Source organism: Nipponia nippon, unplaced genomic scaffold (genome assembly GCF_047370975.1).
Source record: "Nipponia nippon isolate SJK-2023a ecotype South Korea unplaced genomic scaffold, ASM4737097v1 scaffold_1, whole genome shotgun sequence".
Lineage (NCBI taxonomy): Eukaryota > Metazoa > Chordata > Aves > Pelecaniformes > Threskiornithidae > Nipponia > Nipponia nippon.
Window position 1 is genome coordinate 67,627,142 of NW_028262290.1, and position 24,601 is coordinate 67,651,742.

At 38.4% G+C, this 24,601-nt stretch overlaps 1 protein-coding gene across 1 annotated transcript in view; it reads right to left on the minus strand.

The window, feature by feature from the left end:
• The window catches only part of CTNNAL1 (catenin alpha like 1), a 56,079-nt gene that overhangs the window by 15,449 nt on the left and 16,029 nt on the right, over positions 1–24,601 (minus strand). Inside the window, exons 2-9 of the mRNA XM_087758708.1 lie at positions 22,653–22,842; positions 16,239–16,426; positions 11,867–11,986; positions 9,601–9,690; positions 9,118–9,288; positions 7,901–8,101; positions 5,210–5,296; positions 1,566–1,724 (exon numbers count right to left, since the gene is read on the minus strand). Of these exons, the coding sequence (XP_087614834.1) occupies positions 1,566–1,724; positions 5,210–5,296; positions 7,901–8,101; positions 9,118–9,288; positions 9,601–9,690; positions 11,867–11,986; positions 16,239–16,426; positions 22,653–22,842 (1,206 nt within the window). The remainder of the gene's footprint in view (positions 1–1,565; positions 1,725–5,209; positions 5,297–7,900; positions 8,102–9,117; positions 9,289–9,600; positions 9,691–11,866; positions 11,987–16,238; positions 16,427–22,652; positions 22,843–24,601) is intronic.

Below are 24,601 nucleotides of genomic sequence, written 5' to 3' on the forward strand. Positions count from 1 at the left end.
TGAGAAAAGGTGCATATGCACAAACCCACACACAAACACAAAGTTATTGATAGTCCTTTCAGAAACTTATTGGGGACTGCACAGCTGGGTGTTTCTCAGGGAGCATTTACAACAAAACCGGCGCTAAATCCTGACTTGGAATGTGTAGAAAAACACCAAGAGAAAGAAAAGTCTTAATAAATAAAGAAAAAAAAACCCAACAACAATTTCACATATTTATGACTGAATAAACCTGAAAGTAATCACACACCTACACAACTTGGAAAAATTGTAGCATAAATGACTTCACCAAAACAGGCTTACTCAGCAATTAGCAACCATGTGGAAAATTTAGGCTTTCATCATCCAGGAGACTGAATTATCTTAGAGCAAATCAGCATCAAATTAATTTAGGGAAAAAATACTGTCTCCTTTCACAGTAAGCAAAATGTAGTCATCCTTTTTTTTTTTTTTTTTTTTTTAAATAAGATTAAGAGTGAACTTTGGGCTGAGCAGGAACATCAAAGTTTTCAGATCAAAAGGAGAATTTCTAAGACAGAGACAGCACATATGAAACTAACTGCACTGTCCATCATCAGAAATGCTAAAAGGCCTTACATACAAACACTATTTAACCTCATGGTTATGCCTGGGGGGGGGTGGGGGGGGGGAATCGGTGTCTCACTAGAACACTAATTAGTCACAGAAAAAGGGGACATTAAAGCCGAAATTAGAAGTCCACAGCGTTGATTTGCCAGTCCCGAAAGTTCAAGGGTGATGCTTCCGCATATTCATACTTCCAGGATGAATCCTCAAGCCCCATACGATATCAGAATTTTTTTGAAATCAATGAGTATTAGATGCCATGCAAGTATAGCTGCTGGCATCACCATGTTCCAGATGAAAGTGATGTATCTTTGTATGTCTCCTACTGGTACAGTTACTTCTGCTTGACTCTCAGATCAGAGAGCAAGAAGGTATACATGGCACACATCCTCTCCACAGGCACTCCTAAAAGCCATGATCTCTCAGTAGTCTCAGGCGGCCTCTTTGTTCACATGTGTGAATACTACCATACGAAACCATGCATGTATTAGTACATGAAACATACATGCGGCTTTTCATAAAGGAGAAAAGAATTTCAGTGGCCCTCTTGACTGACAAAAATGATACAAGATCTTCAAAACAGTCAAGTTCACTGCATTAAGAAACTTCACCTTACATTCCCAGAATTCTTAAAACGTGTCTTTGGATTCAGCTGTTACTGGATGCCTACTGCTTGAGAGAAAAAGGCTATCATCTCTACTTGGATCTAGAAACCTATTTTTTAATGAATATTTTAGCCCCTATATATATATATATATACAGATTGACTTTAGATCCAGGAGGAGAATTGGGTATGACTGTACATCCCTTCTACGAGAACTGTATGCCACAGTGACACCTCTGGCTCAGACTCTATCAAGAACAATACAAGAATTCAACAGTATAATATATATATATATTCTTCCTAAAGAATAGATTAAGACAAATCCAGCCACTCATTTTCTAAGTGCCTTACAAAATGAAAGGAGCCATGAACTCACCTCAACAAGTTGCTCTTTCTGCTCTGATAGCTTGCAAGTATATTCTGCTACAGCTTCAAGATTTCCTTCTACTCCTGTGATTTTTAATGCTTTGAGAACCATATGATCCGTATGGTATTTTAGCAGATCTGCTGCCAAAGATGTTGCTGCACTGTGGACCTTGAGTAGCATTAAAAGAAGAAGGAGAGATAAACCTTGGAAGGAAAAAAATTTAATCCAGTACCAAGTCAAATAAACTTAAGAGACAGATTGATTTTTCCAAGAAGCAAAAAATTTACTGTCATGAAAGCTCATATACAGCCTGCATATTATCTAGGGCTTTAATTCTTCAATTACTCTTCAAAGTATGAAGATAAAATCCACTGCACTCCAAAAGAAAACCCCACAACCAATCATGGAGAGTAACAAAACAGCGGCTGGGTAAAATGAGGACATGAAGTTATCACACTGCTGCTTTCTGACAATGTTACAGCTGGGAAAAAAACAGGTGCATGAATTCGTGGGGCACCAAGTTCAGCATAAGCATAGCACAATGGCCACTCCTCACGAAGAACACACCTTAAACTCTGTGAATCTGACTGAAGCCACACAGCATCTTGAGTTTATAATATATTAGAAATTAAGTTCCTATGAATAAATTGAATTCTCAGTGATGCAAAGAAAACCTTGAATATAATCAGCTTGTGATACAGTCTCAGAAAAGTAAACCCCATCTTTTCTGCAAGGAGACTGAAGCCAGAGATGGGTGTTGGAGGAGTCTCAAACACTCTCCCTACACTCCCAACAAGCAAGGAGAAGCTTCCCCTTGAAACACATCCCTAAATCCAGAGACGCTTTCAGACCCATGGGCCTGCTGAAATTGTGCTGTGAGGGACACTGCTTGAGAACAGCCATCAGCGACAGCTGCTGCTAGTTCTAGTGACTAGTCATAGTAGGTTTAACCTATGCCCTGTAATCAGCCCCATTTTAAAAGCATAGGTAAAAACAAAATAGCAGAGCATTCTTATGCTCATAAGACTATTACGAGTCTTGTAATACTACACTCACTTTGCTGGACTGCACTGAATATACAACGAACTTGGCTGTCCAAGAAGAAAGTTATTTTTTCAAGTTCTTATGAATGCAATGAGCTTGAAATTGTGACACTGATGGGCCTTGACTGTAGAGAAGGGATATTTACTAGAACGATACGTTGGGCTCTTTATTCCACTGGACTCTACCTATTTTTACGCCCTTTCCCCGGCAGTACTTCCTCGGCAGTCTGGAATTAAGGGCTTTTTTTTTTTTTTTTTTTTTAATTTCATGCAAGAAACCTGAATTGTTGCCTCAAAACCTGCTGTGACTGTTAGAGGGGAAAAAAAAAAAGCTATGACAACCTGTTATAAACTATTTATATAGCATTGCTCGCATGTCGTTAAAAATTAGCACAAAGCACTAATCTCAGAAACAAAGTCAGCTCTGAAGAAAGGATATCTGCAAGGCTTGAACTGTTAAGAGTAGGAACTGGCAATTCTCATTTATATATAGGCTACACGGAGACTACCTTTTCATTAGAGATTCTTTTCATTCTGATCTAAAAAAGAAATTGACTTCTATTTAATGCTGTCTCTGATCATTAGCAGGAAAATCATCTCAAGGAAGGAACATGCCTTTCGTTTCTTCCGTAAGTGACAGAGACGGGAAAGAACTACTTTTAACAAGACTGTCTTGTGTTCTCAGCCACCCAGGCTCTCAAAAACATTTTAATTAGAGTCACAAAGTTAAATTTCACCAATAGAGATACTGGTTGCTGACTGATACACTGCAGCACCCGAAGTCAGACTGACAGGACAGTCCTCCTCAGCCATGTACAGAAGCACGGCTACTCTGGGATCAATTCAATCACTACACAGAGAACAAAGACAATGACATAATACTCTCAGTTTACTTCTACAAGTAGCATGAATCCTGTGCATTTTAAAAAAAGCTCTTACTAAGCAAGCTTTCATGTTCTACATGTCACCAAAGCAAGTCATACAGAACTTAGGATTTGTTAGTTTAGAAAACCACACCCACTCAATTTGCTTCACAATTTCTAAAACAGCGTGCTGTGTTTTCACTAGCATTGCTTTTAATGTGGAGCTGCATCACAGGGCACAGTAACCCACTATTTTGTATTTTATGCCACCTCTCTCAGCTGGTTTACAGAAGGTGATTTTCTACTACTGTCACTTGACGAAATTCTTTAACTTAAGTGTGGTAAATGTGTAGTCTTTGTTGCATGACTTTTTCATAAATAGAAACCTGTGGGCAGGACAATATGGTAAGATTTACATTTATGGAGCTGCAAGAAAATAAAAGATATTAATGCTTTCTTCCACATACTATATTCCAGCCATCTTTGGCTTTACAATCTATGCAACTCCATAGTCACATACTATTTTGACTGGGAACCCTTCCTCCTCATTCAGCACACATGAGCAATGTTACTCAAAAAGGATCATCTTACAGTTAAAGCAGCTGAATGTCACTCCAGAAAAGCTCTGCTACTGACTTCCTACATAATGGTGACCAAAGGAAAAACTATTAATCAAAGTGCACAAATTATATATCCTCCATTTTCTGGGAGCCCAGCACACTACCTGACAGCAGCAGAAAGCACTTAACTGCAACTGAAATAGATTCAAAGCACTATTCAAATCTTCAGGACAGCTGCAGGAATTATAATCCAGAAGACGAAATTTCTCATTTTGCCTCTATTAAAAAACATGAAGGGTGATTTTTTGAGCAGTCGAGATTTTCCAGTTACAGCAGCTGAGAGCTCAGTCTGAGGAAGTTCACTATACTTCTCTAAGATCTTTGCACTGCTCTGTAGCCTAGTGTTGAAACTCTCCCTGTTCTTAGTCTTCATTTCTCCATCTATTTAAAGTAATAATAATATGAAGCAGCTGAAAATATATCTGAATGCTTTGCAAATATTTCAGAAGCTGCCAGAAACCCATAATTCTGTATTTGGCTCAAATCTGTGGAACAGACAAGGCAGCAATGCTATCCATTAATAGGGTGTGAGGACCCTGATCAGCAAGTGCAGCATGTCCCATGTACCAAATCAGGCAGATACCTCGTATATGTATGTAAGTTGACACCCACCATGCTTGCATTTAGGAAAAGAATGATTTACAACAGGCACATACACAGCTGCCAAATGCCTAGAAAAACACCTGAGTATAAGGCACTGTCGTTAACACATTTCTGGTACAGAAATCAATACAGGTTAAGTACAAACAGCAAATGTAATTTATTCATTTAAGTGCACGCTACAAGAAAAAGTAAACAGCGATGCATGCATCCCCAAGGAAAAGTTTAGCCTTTACATTTAAAGCAATGTTTATACACGTAAGTACTTATTTCCAAACACGTCTCTTTTTTTTTTATTGTTGTCAAGAGTTAGCAAAGAGCCTATGTATCCAACAGATTTCTAACCAGTTCTAAGGACACAGAAGATGACTGCATACTAGCTCCCTGGTGTAATTCTGATTTAGCTACTCTTGTCCATGAATAGATACTAGCCTTTTTCGGTACAGGATCCTATTTTACAACTTCACATGCAACCAGTAAGAAATTCAAGCTTTTATTCAGTTTATGCTTGCTTAAACTAGACTTACCTCTCTTTTAAGTTCATTCATGCACTGGCATGTTTTTAAAATGGCTACTTCCAGGTCTTCCATGAGATCCTTTGTCTTCTGGTTTTGCTACAAGCCAAAGAAAGCAACCGACAAAACATTACACAAAAAACCACCAGCAAATCCCACCTTCACATCATGTGTCATTACTTCAAGTTGCTTTAGAAGACAGCCTTTTCTTTCTAGATGTAATGTTTTCATTTGCACATCCTGTGTATAATTCTACTTGAAAAATTCTTTTATAGACACATTCATCATCAAATCAAATCTAAAAATAATATGATGCAAGCTAATTGACTGTTTCATGTTCAACGGGAATTTATTTCTAAACCTCACTGAGCTTTTTTTCAGGAAAAGGGTCTCCTTAAGCTTTACAACTTAAAAAAATCGTCTGTCTAAACAGTAGAGCAACAGTTAAAGCATTTTTACTTTTTTTAATATAAACACCCTTTTAAAATAAAGTGGTACCTAAAATGTTGTATCAAATGTTCTATATTGAATTACAAAAAGGTTACCTTAAGCATCCTTGTAAGACTTTAGATCATTGTCTAATTTAAATCAGTACAGTAGCTAACAACATTTTGTTGAGGTAGCTTCAAGACAGAGTTCCCATTTCTGCAAATGGCACCTATCTATGTGCAAGTGTAACATCATAAAATCACTTTTAACACAAGGAGCATAATGTTTTACCCTCACTAGAGTGTCCTTTTTATTTTTTTTTACTTATTTAATGTGCACATTTTTGCTCCTTCTATGTGCAACCTTTTTTTTTTCTTTTTTTTTTTAAACACAAGTGAAGGAATTGTCTAGCAAAAATAAGGTTACAGGAAAACCTAAAACAGGACAGTAGCTTGCTATCTTATGAGCTCAGACGTGCACAGGAAGGATTTCAGAAACATTTAAAATTCAATCAACAGCATTAGATTATCTGTTGCGCTCCAGCTAGTGTTAATTAACATACAGTAATATAAAAAAGAGCAGATCAGTGATGTCAGCATAATTTAGACTTGACCTAGGTTACAAGACACTTCTATTTTAAAATACACTCTTCACTGAAGACTCACAGTTACTCTGCTTGCTAAAAGGAAGTACGGTGAGTGGAAGAGGAAATAATTGGACACTCTAAGAGCTGTATGTATCCCCCAGTTCATGTATCCCCAAGGCATGAATTTATTTTTTTTTTTTATCAACAATCCCACTTCAATTACATTTGAGTCCCCCAGAAAATATTCACCTTCTGATGAAGCTGCTGAGCTGAAGCTAAAAAGCCACCTTGGTGTGCTGATACTATTTTATCTGCTTACTGTGTCTTCAGTCACAGCGAGGCTGGGTTATTTATTAATGAAAATACTTAACGCATAAGCACACATGTGCATGCCCAAGTTTTTTCACGTATCATATATGTGCATAGTCTTGTACATTTCTATCACGTGAAATGTAGCGTGTAAATTATTCAGAGGTGATCATTTTCCACCAGTTACAGAGCTTAGAAATACCCAAGTGTACTGGTTTTGGCTGGGACAGAATTAATTTTCTTCAGAGTATCTGGTATGGTGCTGTTTTGAATTTGTGTGTGACTAAAACAGCGGTGATAACACAGGGGTGCGTTAGCTGTCGCTGAGCAGTACTTAGACAGCTGCCTACCAGGGCTAACCATCAACACCAAGCTAAAGAGTTTTAGTTCCTTATAGTTATGGGATTCTATGCAATTAACATTCTATATGTCTTCTTTGTAATAACAACAGTCTGTATTATCAATAAGATTTATATGCTCTTCAAACTGCACTACTGCATTAAGACCGCAGCATCTGATTCAAAGAGGAGAAAAGGAATAAAAATGCCTTCTCATAATACACCCAGTTAAGTAAATATCCTATAGTAGGACACATCTGCCATATTTCAGAGCATTGATAAGATTTTGTGCTATACGTTTCCCCAGGAACAAGACTGAAAGCAAGTCAGCCTCAAAAACAAAACCTGCATTTTCCATCTCTGCTTTTCCTCCTCCTTTTGCATGTATCTTCTATCATCTTCAAGGAACAAGATAAGACAAATGACAGAGGGAGGCTTAATGTGCTTCTTCTCTAAAAAGGAAAACTACCATCATTTAAATCTTCTAAAAAGGAAAACTACCATCACTTAAATCTTCTAAAAAGGACAAACAAAAATTGCCTGTAAGTCTTAGTGTCTCTTTCCTCTCTCTTCTCTCTCCACAAGATCAAAAAAGTCAATTTTTTAGCATATTTCCCTTGTCAATAGTTTAAGTGTTTTCAATATTCTGTTGAAAACAAGAAACAGAAATTGTGGTCACTGCCACGGGATCAAGACAATTGAAGTCCGAACTACTTAACCAAAAGACCTAGCTGTTTAAGACTGTGCAATGATACTTCCATTCGCCTTCCTGTTTCCACTTACAGCTTCATTAAAGTTAGTCCACCGCCACTAGTAGCCTAATTTAGCCATCAAAGAATCAATGAAGCAATACCACTGGGGCAGGGGGAGGCCAGAACATACTGAAGCTGCAGAAGCACAGAACAAACTCTGGCTTCCCTGATCAGCTCTCACTGTGAGGAATACACACAGTTCTCTCTTCCTAGACCAGAAGAAACACTGCATTAAAAATGTATTTCCAAAGTAGAGGTGAAAAGATTTACTTTGCTAAAAAGCTCTTACAGCTTGCATCCACACTGAAACCAGCTGCTCTAGTTCCATTTTAGCCTGCTTAGACAGCTCCAAAATGTGTTCTCTGTGCTCATGACTGGTATAGGCAGAGTCTGTGAAGTCCTCCGTATGTTCCAGGATAACTTCCAGCATTGCCGAAAGGTTCTCTTTTGAGAGAAAATAAAGATTCTCACGAAGACCCTCCACCTTATTCTGAAAAAGAAGCATATCGTTTCCTTGAGAATTTATGTGGTTATACAGTTGTGACACAAATGCAGAAAGCAGATGCATCATTTTACATTTTTTCTTTCTCCTCGGTGCTTTTTTGCATTATTCACTTATTTTCAAAATAATCCAACCAGTTGCTTGTATCCAGACCTCCAGTTTAGGGCTTGTGAAGATACTAATACCATCAGCAAATTACTGGCCACTTATCAGAAGTAACGGTAAACACATTACTGTTCTGCTGTCAATAACAAGTTTTTAAGTTCAGTAAGTTTCAGATATTGTGTATTCAGATTTTGTTTGATCTTTCCACATCCATATCATCTATTTTGAGTATTTTTCTAAAAATTTACATGTAGCAAATTGAATACTTTGAGGCACTTTGCAAAAATTTCAGACAAATTCTAAAGGGAGGGAAATAAAGAAATAAAAAGAATAATAAAATCGAAGTGACAGACTCCAAAGAAATGAGAGATGGTTGTTCATTAACTGTTCTTAACTGAGTATGAAATTTAGAAAACTCTTTATCAGGAAAAATCAACTGAGCTACAAGATACAATTTCAATTCATAACATTTCCTTTGAATGACAGTTTGCTCTTTTCAATGTTTGGATGAATATTTTTGTGTGCAGTTTTAAAAATACTACCAATTACAAAGCAAGAATTCTTCAACAACAACTATTTTAATGAAGTTCTGATCGGTATCCTGATACTTAAGTTTATTCAACATCAAGGCATCACGTCAACAAAACATTAGAGTTCTGAATGCATTCTGATTCAGGAGGAGATAGCAAGTATCAGAAGGTGTATTTTGGCAACGAAAATGAAATTATCATCACCTTTTGTCAGATTCTCTAACATTTTGGGACAGTTATTTAAGTTAACACTGCTGAAAAGATGCAGCTCCACCATTTGGAATTTAATTTCTTTTTTCAAAAAAAAAAAAAATCTAGTTTTCAGGTAATTTATTAGGCTGTAGAAAACAATACTGTTTCTACGCTTACCTTGAATTCTCTGATGCCAGAATATATGCTGATGGGGGCCATTTCATTTTCTCCGTTTGGTCTAGAGTCAGTTACAATTTCTATTACCTGTTCCAAAGCTAATCTCATCCGATGAAAAACTCCATCTTTGTTTATACGAGCAGATTCACAGTCTGGATGCCTCAGACAAGTCTTTTTAAAGAAAGCAAATAAGTAGTATGAAAAAGTACACATGCAGCATAGTGAAATGAATGCTTCCTGCTAAGGCAAGTCTAAAGAATGTGTTACAATATGGCAAGTTCTTTCTGTTAAACTGCTATTGTGTTAAGTAGAATTCATATCGTTAGTCAGAATATAAAGATTTTCCTCTACTCATTCTTTACTCTTACACTCTTCTTTAGCATGCAGTTTAAAGTGGGGCTGAGAAAGAAGAGTCAGCTATCCTGCCAGATGCCATACTCTGATTTATCCAAGTTGTGTAAGAGAGCACGCTTACTCACTCACCTTTGAAGCAGTTAAGAGCATCATGGTGCACTTCTCAAGAACAGCCCTAGATGCTGCCATTCTAGCCTTTTTCTTCTCATCTTTCAAATCCTAAAAACCAAAAGAAAAAAATGACCTGAATATTATACAATATCTAAAATATTAACTGCTTCTGAGACGGGAAAAAGGAAACCCTCTTGCAGATGAATGGGTTGTGAGAAAGCTTCTTTATGTCTGACAACTGCTATTTTCAGCCTAACTTATGATCTAGAACTTGCTTTTCAGACAGATTTTTATTTATGCATTTATTCTTGGCTCTATTCAATTCTGATTTCAAAGGAGGAAGACCTCAGAGATACAGAGCATGTTATGTAAACTGTCACTAATTTTGCTATCTTTATCATATAGCATTATTCATAAAACAGAAAAATAAGGGGAAAAGAATAGCTGACTAAAAATATTTTCTGAAATGGGGGGAGGGTAAGGCAGAGACAGAGAACACCAGCTTTTCATTGTACTGCAGTGAAGAAAATGTAAAATAAATATTTCATCTACTTGAGCGTTATATTTACTACATATCAGTAATAAAGAAAGTTTTAACAGGCTAAAAAAGCAATTCCTCTGTAGAAAGGCATTGAGTAGAGAACTCTGCAGGGAGAGGGATATACCTGAAAAACTAAACTATACCCCCAGAAAACTTTATCAAAAGGGAAGAATTTAGAGTCCAAATTGTGATGGGGGTGGGAGGGAGGGAAGAGGGCAAGGCATGAATCCCTCAACATGTAAGAGGGTCTAAAAAGAGGAAGAACTTAAAAAGCTACAACTAAGATCTCAATGCTCACAAAGATAGCCGAGTGCTACGTGAGGCAACTGAATGGAACCAGCTGAAAAGGGAACAGTTTACAGGATGGAATTAATCCTGATTTACCCTAGATTAGCAAAAAAACCCTGGATAAACCACAGCAGCAGTCTGTTTTGACATTTTTATAAAAATCTTATTTAGCAACTACAGAAAATCTTTAAGATCAAAATCACCACATTTAAAAAAAACCCAACCAACTCATTTCTGAAATTCTGACATTACATTCTGATAAATCTGACCACACTCAAGTTTCTGGCATACTAATTATACTAAGGAAAAATACCTTAGAGGGATGTTTCCTCCCAGTAAAACTAACAATGCCACATAGCAGCCTACACACTGTAAAGCGAGCATATCAAGAAGTCCTGACACAATTTAAAAAGTAGTAACGAAACACTCTTTCCAAAAGAGTCAAGTAGGCAAGGAGGGGAGAGCCAAAGACCAGTTAACACTGAAAACCAAAAGCAGTTGGAAAGAATATCACTTACTAGTATGCACCTTTCTCTTTCCAAGGAACAACTGCTATGAATATTTCAGGGAAAAATAAAGAGAATTCATTTCCAAGCAGGTATTTCCTTTCATTATATGTAGCTTTTCCAGAACTGATTCTTTGATACTGAGCATGTAGTTAGCAGACTTGGAATACATCAACAGTAGAAGGAGATGCATGAGGTTGGCCAATTGTTAATACAAATTGAATTCTGAATTTTGCTGAATGTTAGCGCCTCCATATATCTATATCAGACCCTGGTTCAGTTCTGAATGGAGGATTTGATTGCCAAGGGGAAGCAACTAGAGCTCACAGCAGAAGTCTTAAGCCTCAGCAAACCTTTTATTTACACGGAAGTGGCCGCAAAAGTTTCCTGCATGAATGAAAGGCTTTGAAAGAGTAGCTGCCTGCAAGAAGTAAAAAACCATCACCTCAATATAAGAAGGTTTTTACCTAAACCTAGAAAAATATTCCATCATCATCATCAAATACAAGCAAATGGTTTATTAGGATCTAAAGATTTAATGTTTGGAGTTTTCTAAAATAATTACTCTGTTTTCAAATCCCTTCACTATGTGCAAACATCAAATGTTTCTGTCAAGTAACAACAGAGAAATTCTCTACCAGAGTAATAAACCAGAAAAGTTAGAGCCAAAAGACAGTGACTGAAGCCAAAGGACTTCTCAAATAACATGCACCCAGGCTTCTGGAAGATATGCAGATCAAACAATGCAGTGATATTTCTCAGGCTGAGCTTTAAAATCAAAAGATCTCCTTTGGGTGGAGGAAGGAGAAGAAATCAGGTTTCAGAGATAGGACACCAGCAATTGTTTTGTTTTGTAACAGTTAATCATCCTAGAAGAACTCAAATCTTCCAGTGAATCAATGAAAACGGTACCTTACAATATCTCTCACAGCTTTTTATTAATACTTACATTTTGCCGATCTCCAGTTAAATGGGCAAACTCTACCATTTCATTTCCAAACTGGCTGAATATTTGTACAAACTCCTGGAAACTACTGACTTTTTCCAGTTGTTCCATTGTTGCAAGAACCTGCAAGATCACAGAAAATACTGTAGATATCAAGATGCTAAACAGAAAACATTATTACTAAACTAGGAATATTATTATTTGCAGACACTTCTAAATCGTATTGTTTAAAGTGTACGTATTTTGTCACTATTTAAGCATTAATAACTCAACAGCTAGAAATCAAGTCTAAATTAATAATCATGCTTCATTCAAAATGAGTCGTTTGTTGACAACCCTCAAAAACCATTTTCCTCACTCTTCCCAGTATCAAGAGTAACAGTACTACAGGATTCAGTTTCCAGATTTAGGAAAAATGTTACTGTCATATTAAATTTAAAAACATAAGTACTTTAAATTAATATACAGATTACATCCCTATGTTGTAACTCTGAATTTCAAAATTCAACTTCAGATATATAACTTTCAAAGTCTAAAACCGCAGTTGCACAGTCAGACAGGTGTTTTAACGGCTGCGTGCATTAAAAAAAAAAAGAAGCAACAGCATTCCACAAAAAAACAAAAAAAAAGTTAGAAATGAGTTAATATATAGTTTTGTACTTTCTACAACAACTTACTCTAACTCTGAAGATTTTTATTAGCTTTATATGAAACAAAGAACTAAATGAACCCAAGCTGTATCAAGCTCTTACTGAAGATACATAAAAGCTCATGAAATCAGCATTTTTTAAAACATTCAGCAAAAACTATCATATAGCTTCTAAATTACTGAAGCTATCCTGCTGAAGTCACTACAGTATGGTTTAGAGCAGAGATTAACATTAAGCTTTTTCAGGTTAGAGGTATAGTTGCTAATCCCAAAGTTATCTTTCAAATCCACTAAATGTCTTCAGAATGGAAGACAGTCAAAGCCGTTCTTTGCTGTGTTTTAGACTGAAGATAAGGTACTGCATGAAAATTTAACAAACTGGACTTGAAAGGGAGAAACTCCAACTTATTTTTCCTCTCTTATGCCAGAAGTATTCCCCCCCCCCCACCCCCCCAAAAGCAGTCTACATACCTGATTATGACAAACTACCCCTTCCCTGCAACCCAGGCAAACCCTCCTAGAAGCACCCATTCTTTTGTAATACAGCAGCTGCTCAATCTCACAGTTATCATCTATGTAAAGCAAATGCTCTGCTAAGTTCTGCGAGTATGGTGGTACTGACTGCTTTATCATGCAATATTAGACTGCAGTATCTGTCCGAGTATCTTATGTTATGCAGCCAGTTCCACAAAGGCTGCAGAAACAGGAACTTTTGTGATTCAGGTGTTGATGCGTGAGCAAGGCTGGGGTATAAAGGACTTGGAAGGAAGCTGCACAAAGATGAAGACGTGATAATAGCAGTATGAGAGTGGACGGAGCAGGGAACTACAGGACTGGGAACATGAGGATGTAGAAAAGTGAATGTGGAGAAAGGAGAAAACATACAAGTTAGGTCCAACTTTCTCATCTAAGAATGGATTAAAAAAAAACAGTGATTATGCTCAATCAGTCTTGGTTTAAGCAAGTATAGTACTTCACGAGTATGGTCTTGGTTGCAAGCAACTCTGTTACAGTTACCCTACAGCAAATGTTTCTGTCATGACAAATCTCTTGTCAAATAAAAATTTCAGTGAAAGCACGTATTTCCATTACAGGTAACAATTCTAGACATTCCAGGCAGAGCTGACATTCCAAGAAACTACATACAGGGAAAAACCGTAACAGACAGCTCTAGGTGTGTCTAAAGCTTATTCAAGAAGCTGTTAAAATGCAGATACCTGTTATGTCTCCATAACTTTTCATTTTAAACTTTCTTCAACATGAAACACACAGTAATTAAAATGCACATTTTTAAATGCAAGGTTAAAAATATGTATCAAAACAGGCTTTAAGTTCCTATTAATACCTAAATTAGAACTTAGTATTCCACAGCTGCTGCTGCACTATGAATGTCACCTTTTAGACGGCGGTCGTAGGCTGACATCACTTCAGGACACATCCATATTTTGATCCAATCCCCATAGTGCAGCAACACCCCCACTATCTGTCACTTCCCTATTCATTGTTCCGGCACTCCTAACCTGACTGATGACAGTAAGCGGAGCAAGACTTGAAGCTCACTGATGCAGTGACTAAGTCTGATGGACAGGGAAACACATTTTTTAAGGTAGGAAAGCTGTGGGCAGGGACTTAAGAAATGCAGACAGTCTAAGAACACAGGGACGGTATATATGGTGCAGAGGATGCAGAAGCAGGAATAGGATCACTGGGATCATCAACCAGAGGTTGGGTTCTGGAGTAGATCACCATTCCAGAAGATCCCACTCACTTCATCAGTCTATGAGACTGGACATCCAACCACTAAGCCGTTTTTCTGTCCTTCGCCCTTGGCTGAATTAACTACTCTTGATTCATGAAAGGAAGATGATGATGACAATGAAAATGAAGGCATTCAGAAAAAGGTAGCAAAACCAATGGCGCTAAAAGTTTAACACTGGGTATTCAGTCTCTAAGATGAAAATGCAGCTGAGATCTTCTGGAAGAGTGACCCACTCCAAGAAGCCGGCATCTGCTCCAGTTGGCAGTTCCTGCCTTTCCATCCTCTACACTGTATTATACTACACTGTCTCTTGAGTATTTGCATGCACATCTTAAGCCCCTGCCCACATCAGCCCTCTACCACAATATTTCTTACAGTAGGAACTGCTTTGCTATTCATCATACCAGTGTCTGACGCACTTTTCAGGAGTGCACTCCATAAATATCAGGGTATGCCTGTATAAGACACCATCATTTGTTTAATTTGGTCCTAGAGATGTGAATTGCTGTATTGGTACCCTGAACGGAAAGAGACACGTGTAGACTATGCGTAGAAAGGAGAATGCAGTAAAACCCAACAGACCACAAAGACTAGGCTGACTATGGCAATCAGAGTCAGACACACTTACTCTGGAATATGAGACTTCATTTTAAATACCTTCAAAATTAAATCTTGCACCTATGATTACTATATTCACATCACTGTATATAGGACAACAGTTTCATATATGTTTAAGACTATCATAAACTATGCCCTGCTGCTGAAAGGATATATCCCTCCTTATCCTTTCATGATACAAGCACTTGCACAGTTGCTCTGTAGCCTAAAAATCTGTGTTAACACCAGCTACTTTTGGAAAGGTAAATTACTTCAGATCACTGTGTGGCTGCAGATGACGGCAGAAGAAAAGCTCATGAAAGGCAGCAAAAGGTATTAAACGCATCATTCTGGTCTCCAGTGCAAGAAAAGACCAAAGCTGCATGTAACTTCAGCAAATTAATATTGATAAAACTGCTGCCACCTTCACCAACCACTGGGAGAAGAAAAGAGCACTAAGACAGCAAATCAGTGCGGCTGAGTCTACAGCCAGACTGAAGCAGGTATCACAGTAGTTTTTGAATCCTGAACTCAACTAAGTGTCTTGGATCTAGAAGCTGCAAAATAGAGACCAGCATGTCTGGAAAGCAAACTGGGACAAAGAAAGAGAAATCATGAGCAGTCAAAAGAGGAAAGAGAGGCTCTGCTCTGAATTACGAGTTGAAAATTAATGGAAAAATCCAGGCCCTTTCAGGCTCTCATTTTTCAAACATGAGGTTTTTCTATTTTTGTTTTAGCACATCAGGGGAGAAAAAAAAAGAAAGAATATCCTACAGGCAAGACAGTGCAGTACATGAAATAGATTAAATTTGAGCTTAAATGGGCTTTCATACATTATTTAAATCAACTAAGTAGTTTCAAGGTAAGTTTCAAGACGTAAGTTAAACCACACAAAAAACTTCTAATCTGTAAACCTCACTTCACTAGCACAGACTTTTATCAGCATTCCTCACAGCTTTTTGCCTTAGACACACTCATAATGCTCTCCTTGTCTTGATCCTGACAGTACAAACATCCTGTCCTTAGCAAGTAGAAGCTTTTATTGGCCATTTTACTGACAGACACACTTTTCACCTCACAGCAAACTTAAATAAGCAGTAACACAGCATCTTCTCCAGCATACTACAGCAATAGAGCAATACAGGTCACATAAAATGTAGAAAGTCACTGAAAATTGTTATTTTATTCCTCCTGACTTACAGCCATCCCCTTTCAGGTATCTGGTAGGTGAACATGTGCAAGACCTTCATTTTTACCTCTGTTTTGCACCTCCCCTAGAGATTCAACGAAAATACCACTTCATTTACCACCACTCTTTTGCATTTACTGCAGGTATCAGTTAAATAAAACAAAAAAGAAGCTACAAATACCTTGTTTCTCGAAGTTATAATTTGCTTAATAACAATTCTGTCTGCTAACACCAGCACCTTTGTGACAGAAGAAAGCAACAACCTTGCAGCTTTTACCACACCCGTTTTGTCCGTAAAGATTGTTATGTGGCTATCAGATTCTGGATGATCCAAGCTTGCCACATTAGTAAGCTGTGCGATTGTTTCACCTAGAGGGGAAAAAAAGAAATAATTAACATTTCATACTTACAAAAAAAGATACAGGGCCATTAAGCATTCTTAACGTTTACCTTTGAGGAATAAACCAACAATTTCAGAGCTACCTACAACTCTTTTTTTATTTCACTTCACTTCCTTCTACTGACTGTTGGTGGCACCCTCTCCATATTTAAATTTGGACTATTATTCAGTACTGCTTCATTCTTCCATCTGTAACATAGACCAGTTTTCTTACAGTAGTCTATAGATATTTGAGGTGGAGGGGGTGGAGGCTGAGGAGTGTGGAGGGAGAAAACATTAATGGGAGATGTTTTTCCAATTTTATTAGCAAAAGTCAAATCGGTGCCTACATTTGCAGCATCAACCCACTGAAGGAGTGGAATGCAGCAAGGAAGGAAGAACTACAAATTCCCCTCCACCTTCCAAATTCAGTTAGTATTCCCATAATTTATGGATTTTCTATTCCTGTGGAAGACTTCAGGCATGAAAAGTAAAGAGATTCCAAACAGTAACTGTATAACTTATAGGACTGAAGCATTATAGTGAGACTACTGCGCTTCATGTTCAAAGGAGGGACACCGAACAGTATGTTGTCAGAGACAGGAGAGGAAAAAAGGCAAAGCGGCACTGATTTTCAGTCCATAAGCATCTTTTTATTCAACTAGCATTTCATATGATAATAGTTAAATAGGACTATTTGACCACTTTTATTTCTTATGCATTTTTAGTTAAAAATTCTACAGTTCAATGAAGCCAATGCATCACCTTGTCTGAGAAAAATCGCAGGCCCCTATCCAATTACATCTTCTGGAGTACCCTAAATAATAGCGCAATAGAGGAAAGGAATAGAGCAGTTTTGTATTCCACAACCACAGAAGGACTGCTGGGAGACTGAACTCAGGCAAGCTCCGAGACATGCTTTTTGTTAGCATGCAAGACAAGATGATCAACCCACAACTAACCTGCAGATCATCCTTGAAGATAAAATCTAGGACATTTGATCAAGTCCCCTGTGACTCATCTTCAAAACCTCAACTAAGGTAATTCACCTAAGCAAACAAGATACTCCAAAAGCGTGATAAAGCCAGAGGTCCCATATGAAGAACCTGAAGGTGCGTTATTACTCCATAAATACCACACACAAACGGAACAAGGAAGGCCTGACAGTCCTTCAAACCACAGAGCTCCACGCTTCATAGTGTTTATGTACAGCTTTCTCTCCTCTGACAACTGTAATCCCTTGAGCTCCTAAGTTGCCTGAACAGGTATTGCACTATGGCACGGAACTTCCAGTACTTTTGTTAGGACCAGGCCAGGCCATAAAAGCCATGCTACAAATAATCAGAGGGTCTCTCTAGCATAAGTATGCAAATATGACAAACAGCATACACTCTGAGATGGTGAGTTCCACAGCTGAAGGGCCTGAAAATGAATAGAAGCAAGAGGAGTTATAAAAGTACGGCTGTTATTCAAATAGCAAAGGCAGCCAGATACACTAACAGTAAAGCTGTAGGACAAGTCTCCAGTCAGGCGAGGAGATCATTTACCAGCAAAACAGATTGGCCATTGCCTTCTCCACAGTCAAATTCATCTCAGTTCAGGCCAATCTCTAAGTTGGAACTGTTCCACTTTCTCAGTAGGTTAATCCCAATCTCTTCCTTTGACCTCAAAATATATGTGACAACATAAAATGCTGTAGAAACAGACAGAGAACGATTAAAACAGACATAAAGTGCTTTTGGTAACCAAGGAAGGATGAACGACATCATTATCCCATTTCTTACGCTGTGGGATTCACATTCTCGAAGATGAATTATCAAGTCATAGGTGAATCATCTGGTCATACAAAGAGTAATCAGAGAACATAGGAAGAGCTGCAACATCTGCCAGTCAAAAGCTCCAGACAGCCCTAGAAACTTGAGCCTTCTCACAACAGAACAAAGGCTTCCTTCTCTGCCTGCAGATCTGCAATTACAGGAACAGGAATGGTGTCCTGGGAGTAAGCTATGAGGAGCAAGACCTGTTAGGGTAAAAAGACTGAGCTAGGGATTATTTAAGCCACCTGGGCATACACAAAATCATGGGACACATCTGAGAGTGTCAAAGGAGCTGTTCACTGTCACTGTAATTCTGCTATGATATCTGCAAGAATGTGACAATTGGGACAGATTTCCAATGATAGAAAGGCAACCGTCACACCCATCTTCGAGAAGGGTAACAAGAAAAATTCAGGCGATTACGGGTTAGTCAGCCTCATGTCAGTCTCTAGGAATATTATTAAAATCATCTTGGAAGCCATTACCACATGAAGCAGAAAAAGGCAATTGGAAAGAGCCAGCACAGACCTGCAAGGGCGAATAGTCCCTTATCAACCTGAATGCCTTCTATGATGAGATGACACCATCTCTAGAAACGCCAGTAAAGGATGCTGTGTATCTCACCTTTAGCAAGGCCTCTGACATGATCTCCCATGGTGTCCTTATAACTAAATTATGAGATATGGACTGGATAAGTGAGCAATAAGGTGGGTAGAAAATGGACCTGACTGTTGGGGTCGGGGATGGTGATAAGTGGTACAAAGTCCAACGGGCAGTCAATTACCAGTGCTGTCCCTTGGGGACTGATACAAGGCATCAAAACTGTTCCCTGGATGATGGGCCAGCACATTCAGCAAGTGTGTGAACAACATCAAAACGGGGGAGTGTCTGATACGCTGGAGGACAGGGCTGCTAGGCAGAGGGACAAGCCAGAGAGATGATCTGATGGGAAGCTTGTGAAGTCCAACAAAGGCAATTAATACCAAGTTCTGCATCTGGGTTAGGATAACACCACGCAACAGTACAGCCTGGGATCAGCTGTGTATAGAGAACCTTTGCAAGGAAAGACGGGGGTGTCCTGGTGGACAAAGAGTTGAACAGCAGTCAGCAACGATGGCCAGCTGCACGCTGGGTTGTTAGCAGGAATGTAACCAGCAGGCTGCAGAAATGATTCTCCCCTTCTCGTTGGCACTTGTGAGACAGCATCTGGAGTACCACATCCAATTCTGCGCTCCCCGGTACAAGGGAAAACATTGACATAGTGGAGCATGTGACATAAGAGGAGAGGTTGAAGGAAGCGGGTTTGTTGCGTGTCAAGAAGAGAAGGCCAATGGCAGAGTTTACTGTGGTCTACAACTACCTACCTAATGGGCAGGTATGGAAAAGACAGAGACAGACTGATCCCAGAGGTGCATGGTGATAGGACAAAAAGCAATAGACAAGATATAAGAAAATACTTTTGGCACTGTAAGGGCAGTCAAACACACTAACAGGTGTACAGGAAGTTGCATGCTCTCCACTCCTGGAGTTAAATGTCCCTTCCAACCTAAGTTATTCTGTGATTCTATTTATTCATTTTAAATTGTTGGGTTTCAACCTTCTTAATTTAGTCCTTCTCTGTACTAAAAGACAAGGCAAAAATAGGAGAGTGCTATTTATTGCTTCCTTTTTACTCCACGTCTTCCTTCAGGGCTATGTAGTCAACTGGCAGAGAATACTGAAAATGTTATGACACCAACTCATTCTTGACATGTGTTTTCTCTTTTAAATTAACCAATCTTTCCTAGTTTTGGAGGAAAAAAGAAAAAAAGAAAAAAATCACAGATGGGCATCTAAAAATGTGCTTCTTTGAGTTACATTCCACTACTATACTGTCACTGTAAACACTGACACAGCGCAAGACTAATGTTAGGCAAAATCTGCTACATGACCCTCTGCAGTGTTTTATGATTCTATTTTGAGTCAATCAAATTACAAGGTTTATTACAAGAAAATAGTCATAACAAGTCTGAAACACTTCAGATCACTGATTATACCCTTCACAAGAGACAGATACAACATCTGTCATCCTTCAAAGCCTCTGCGGGATATGCAATTGATTTAAAGACTCCCTACTTTTCTTAGCAACTGAGACACTTAATGTTCTAAACCCTTTCGTGTTGAAATCTATCTTCTACGTCTAACAAAGTGCCCCTTTATTTCTGAGGCACAATCTAATTTATCAGCTAAAAAGAAGCATGACCAGCTCTACACAGCAAGGGCTGTGGTGCTGCTCATGCTATCAGAACATGGGATTCTTTTATACAAGTCAATATTCTTGGCTATAATTGGCCAGGAGATTTTATTGGCTTGCTTAGGAACACCGAAGTTGTTCAAAATGGCACTTGAGCAGCTGCATTCAGAGACTGAATTCAGAGGACAGCTACCCATAAGAATTTATCTGCACAAAGGACTGTCTTACCTTGTCCAACACTTAACAGTTCACAGAGATAATACTGGCACAAAGAAACCACGGAACAAAAAACCAGCAGCAAACATGTTTGATATACTGAATTTCCCATGTACATCTTCAGTTAGATCTAAAATGGCTAGAGCTCAGAGAGAATAACTGACCTTTGCCAAGGTAAATGTGAGGCTTGACAGAAAACTAAACAGTCTATATCTTCACTCGTCTAGACTGAGGCACATTACTGCATAACGGGAAATAAAACTTACAATTTAAAAAAGTAAAACTATTTGGTGAGAGAAAATACTGCAGACTATTTTTAGATTCTGAGCTCCTCCTGGATACGCTGATAGGCAGAAAAAGCACTTGGCCACAGCATAACTGGCAAGTCAAAGAGATCCAGATTGCACTGCTCTTCTAGCAGCTGAGATTATCGACGTAAACTTTGGCAATTTTGGCTTGTCAGCATTTTACTTGGATCTCTGAAGAGAAAACACATGCTTCACATAACAAATGGAATGTTTTCAAATTAGGACACTTCAGTTTGCAGCCAAGTTTACTGGAGTGACTATGAATTGCCAGTCTGAAGTTTATCTAGAATAGTCCTTCAAATCACAAAAACAATCATTCATCACCAGCATGTTTCCAGACGTTGCGACTCATTGTTGAGGGATTTTCAGAGGATTTATTACAGTACCATACCCAATTTCTAAGCTTTTTTTTTAAAAAAAAAAAAAAAAAAATTACAAAAATAGTATGAACTACATCCCCAAACTTTGATGCCAGCACAGTGATTCAGCAAGAAATATACCAGCTAGAACAGGAAAGGGCAAGTTTCTCAGGCTTCTGAGGTTATTTAAAAGATAAAAAACAAACACCTGCCCACAAGTCTACTGTTTAACTTAACAGACCAATTTTAAGTACAGTAACCCATGTCTTAGAGTAGAGTACTGCTCCTTTCTGGAGTCATCAAGACATAAGTGTGGAAGGGTCATGCATTTGCCTCCACACCTGGGAGCTCAAGATTGTCTCCCTGAAGCCACAGTAAGCAGAAAGTCTGTCACACCTGTAGGTACTTCCACCTGCTTAAACAGGAAAAGCTTCAAGTAGAATTTCCCATGATCCAAAGGTGTTTGAAAGAAAAAACAAAACGCCACCACCACTAACAACAAAAGGAACATTCTTCTAGCTGTCATCTTCTTGAAGGCTGCACTGCAGATGTAAGAATATGCATTTACTAAGAACCACTGAAATATCATGCGTGGAATAGTACTTAGTATCCAGGAAAGTAGTTTCTAGTATCTCTTACAAAATCAGAGAATGTAACCCACTATTTGTCTAGACAGAGGTTTCTGGGGGGAGGAGGGTGACAGCAGGCAACTCAATTATCCATACTTCACATTCGATTCACACACACAGCAAGTTTGCAACAAAAGTTGAATCCAGCAGAAAGGCAAGTACGATATGATTTTCATTCTACTGAGGGGAGTCATCAGATGACTGATGTGAGTCATCTTACCAAGTCCTGATGAAACATGGGTTGACAGTGACCTTCAATTCAGACATTCAGATTTAGAATGCAGTGCCCTCAATAGCATAACACTCAAATTACTTTAAATACACCACTGTTTTAGCTTGAGAGCAATAAACTCTATAGTTGTAAACTCAACACTCTGCTCTTTGTCTGTAGTAACATCATAAAACAAAGAGCAGCCAGGTAATTACTTGTGGCAAAAGATCCTATAAAAGTCAAAGCCAACACACAATTCCATTCACCGTTCATAAGATGATGGCAATTTAAAGTAAGTGACAAAATCAGGTAACAGATCAGACCTTGAATGAACCAGCAGAAGAGGGTTAAGCAATTAGATAATGAAGTTCTTACATTATTCCTGACACTAAAAATAGCGTGCCAAAAATGGCACAAGCACAATTTCATGAGTAACTCCATACCTGCTCTCCTTGCCTCGATGCAAGCAACACTCATTTCCTCTTTCAATTCATGATTTTCATTGGCTATAGCTTCACCTACTGTAACAAATCTTCCAACTGCCAGGTTAACTGCTTGGCCCACTCGCTGAATTGCTTGCAGAGTCTTGTCTGAACGCTTTGGTTTATCCTTATGATTAATAAGAGTAGTTATCTGTGAACAAGAAGAGTTAATTATTAGAACTGTATGCAAGAAGACATTTTAACTTTAGTATTAAAGGCAAGTTTTGAACTGAACTCAGTAACAGACTTTTACCATACTTCACTAATAAAATTTAGTGTTGAGTCATGAGGTATCATTTAACTTCCCAGAGAATGAAAAAAAAAAAAAAAAATTTGGAGTATAATTAAGTTTGCTCATCTGCTGTGATCTCAGCTTATCTCACATCTCAAATGAACTGAGGGATTTTTTTTCCCCCCTCCCATTTGCAGTATTAAAATAAGCTGCCCGAGGTCTCTCAACAGGCTTTCACACTACAGACACAGTAAAAGCTGAGGAGTCCAATAGCAGACATATCAATATCATTTTGGGTTTGCCAGCATTGGAAATCTTACAAAGTTTTTGTACTGCCAGGTAACTAAACATACTCATCAACTAGGATTCGGGAGCTTTGGCTCTTTTTACTGAAATACGCCTCTATAAATGACGTTTTACCCAATTGATTAAGGCAGGCCTTAAGAAAGAATGAGCAGTAGCACAGTCTTTACAGTAGCACAGTCTTTACACAAAAAGAAGAACCATTCGTCTTTTAGAAATAGTCTGAAGTATTTGAGCCCTCTCCCCATTAAAATATCCACTATACTCATAACTTCAACATCCTCAATCACGCATATTTTCTACAATTTAGAAAAAGCTTGCCGTTTAGATGCAAGTTATCAGTAAAACAATCTGTGAGGACATTCTCATTCTGAACTCCACACCCTGTATGAGCTTTTCTGCCTGGTACTACATCGCGCTATACATTCCTTCTTGGATCACACTGACCAGAGATCGGCTGCAGGAGACTGAAGATTTTCCCAAAACACCAAACACAAAGAAACAAACAAAAAGATCCCTCTCCCACCCAAGGAGAAAGGCAGGATTGCAGAAGTAGCTTCTTGACCAATGCATTAAATAAACATGAGAACAGTGTGCAATACTGCCACTCAGAATTAACTAATTACAAACTGCATTACAAAGCAGTATAGGAGCTTTACATTTTTGGTATGACAACAATTTTCCAGTGAGATGCAGGACAGAAGTTGAACTCTGTAGTTTCAAACATCCTAAACCAGCTTAAAAGCCATTATCGTTGCCAACAAAGATAGTCCTGACTATCCTTGCCTCCCTCTTTCATTTTTGCAATGAATTTATCTGATGTGGGTTAAACCCAAGTTGTGGAGAAGTTGATGTTTGTTATTTTAGTTTTCCTCGTAATCAGTTGCCCAGTCCAGTTCACTGCATAGCTGTATGAATACTTTTCGTGGCAAAAGGGAAAAGGTACAGACTGGAAAGAGAAAGATGGGCAGGAGTGCTCCTTTCAGTGGCAGTGTGGTTTAAAATGCCCACAGAACTGCATTGTAAGCCACATCCCCAGGAGATCAAAGATGTCTGCTGAGAGAATCTCAAGATTACATGAATTACTTAAGTGTTTGAACACCTCAGCTCTGGCAGCTTAATCACAGATGTCTTTGCCTGTTCCTCAAAAAACCATAAATCACCATTCACTGATACATTTTCCTACCAGTCAAGCCTATGGTAGGACAAGAGCACAGAAGCTGTACCTGGAACACTCACATTGGATCCAAGGACAAAGCAGGAAGCAGTGTAGGAACTGTTTCGCTTCATAGTTTGATCAATGCCCAAGGCTTACCCTTCAGATATCACTGAGTTGTATTTCTGGGGAAAAAAATAATGGTGCTTTTTAACACCT